The 1,320-nt window shown below is 42.2% G+C and overlaps 1 protein-coding gene across 1 annotated transcript in view; it reads left to right on the top strand.

The window, feature by feature from the left end:
• The first annotated feature begins 411 nt into the window (after window positions 1-411).
• Window positions 412-1,320, top strand: part of LOC107668438 (probable ATP-dependent RNA helicase DDX46) — a 27,030-nt gene continuing 26,121 nt past the window's right edge. Inside the window, exons 1-3 of the mRNA XM_016460304.1 lie at window positions 412-442; window positions 520-703; window positions 778-822. Of these exons, the coding sequence (XP_016315790.1) occupies window positions 412-442; window positions 520-703; window positions 778-822 (260 nt within the window). The remainder of the gene's footprint in view (window positions 443-519; window positions 704-777; window positions 823-1,320) is intronic.

The raw sequence follows: 1,320 nt of genomic DNA, 5'->3' as shown, positions 1-1,320 counted from the left end.
TCACACACACACACACACACACACACACATATGTGACCCTGGAGCACAAAACCAGTCATAAGGGTAAATTTTTTGATATTGAGAAAATGTATTGTTGGCTATATACCCCAACGACTTAAGACTGCTTTTGTGCTCCAGGGTCATATATATACCGGTATATAATAAAAAGGAACAGTTATGTAATAAATATTTGAATTATTTCAAAAGCCCAAAACAAACGTCTGTTAGTTAAAGGGAAACACACTAATATTGTACACAGTCACATTTATTCACAAAGTGCTTTTTGCAGTACAGATGGTTTCAAAGCAGCTTCACAGAGATAAGCAAGAAAATAACAATGCTAATGTTGGAAAATTCATGTGAACCAAAGTCGATTCTGTCTATGTGAAATCGGTAATATTTCTGAATAATATGAACCCTGTTAAAGTGTATGAGCTCCAGTGTAAAGAGACTCAGTGCAGCTGTGCTGTGGATGTAGAGAGCAGCTTCGTGTCGTAGCTCTAGACTGAGTTTGTGGAGTGTGTTGTGTTTGCAGGCATTACAGGAAGCGCTCCGGCTCCAGGTCTAAGAGCCGCTCGCCGGACTCCAAGCGCTCGAAGAAGGAGGAGCAGACGGGATCCCGCGCCCGCGAGCGCAGCCGGAGAGAGAGGTCACGCAGCCGAGAGCACCGCAGGTCACGCTCCAGAGACCGCAAGAGGCCGAGGTCAGAGGTCACACACACCGCTCGCGTCTGCCCTGCTGCGCTGCTGAGTCCTAACCTCTCTCGTCTCTTCACAGGCGCTCCAGGAGCCGCGAGCGGAGGCGCAGGAGCCGAGGGAGGAGGTCAGCATCCACACACACGCTCCAACACCGCTGCTGTCGCACTGATCATTACTGACAAACACTACCATCAGTTTATTATAGTTTAAGAGGCCTCAGCTAGCTTCCAAGATTGACTTCAAAACTTAATTAATTCAAAATAAGACAAAACTGAAAAGCTGAAAAGCTAATCACTGCAATAATGATCCAATCCTAAACTCTTCAGTATTTGATTATTTAAATCCAAATGTGTATGTATATATACACGACCAGTCAAAAGTTTTTGAACAGTAAGATTTTTAATGTTTTAAAAGATGTCTCTTCTCTTCTGCTCACCAAGCTTGCTTTTATTTGATCCAAAATACAGCAAAAACTTAAATATTTTTACTATTTAAAACAGCTGTTCTCTATGTGAATATCTGTTAAACTGTAATGTATTTCTGTGATCAAAGCTGTATTTTCAGCATCATTACTCCAGTCTTCAGTGTCACATGATCTTCAGAAATCAGTATAATATGCTGA

The sequence above is a fragment of the Sinocyclocheilus anshuiensis genome, unplaced genomic scaffold (assembly GCF_001515605.1).
Source record: "Sinocyclocheilus anshuiensis isolate Anshui unplaced genomic scaffold, SAMN03320099.WGS_v1.1 scaffold2749, whole genome shotgun sequence".
NCBI lineage: Eukaryota > Metazoa > Chordata > Actinopteri > Cypriniformes > Cyprinidae > Sinocyclocheilus > Sinocyclocheilus anshuiensis.
The sequence above is the reverse complement of the archived record's forward strand: the minus strand, read 5'-3'. Positions and strand labels throughout refer to the sequence as shown.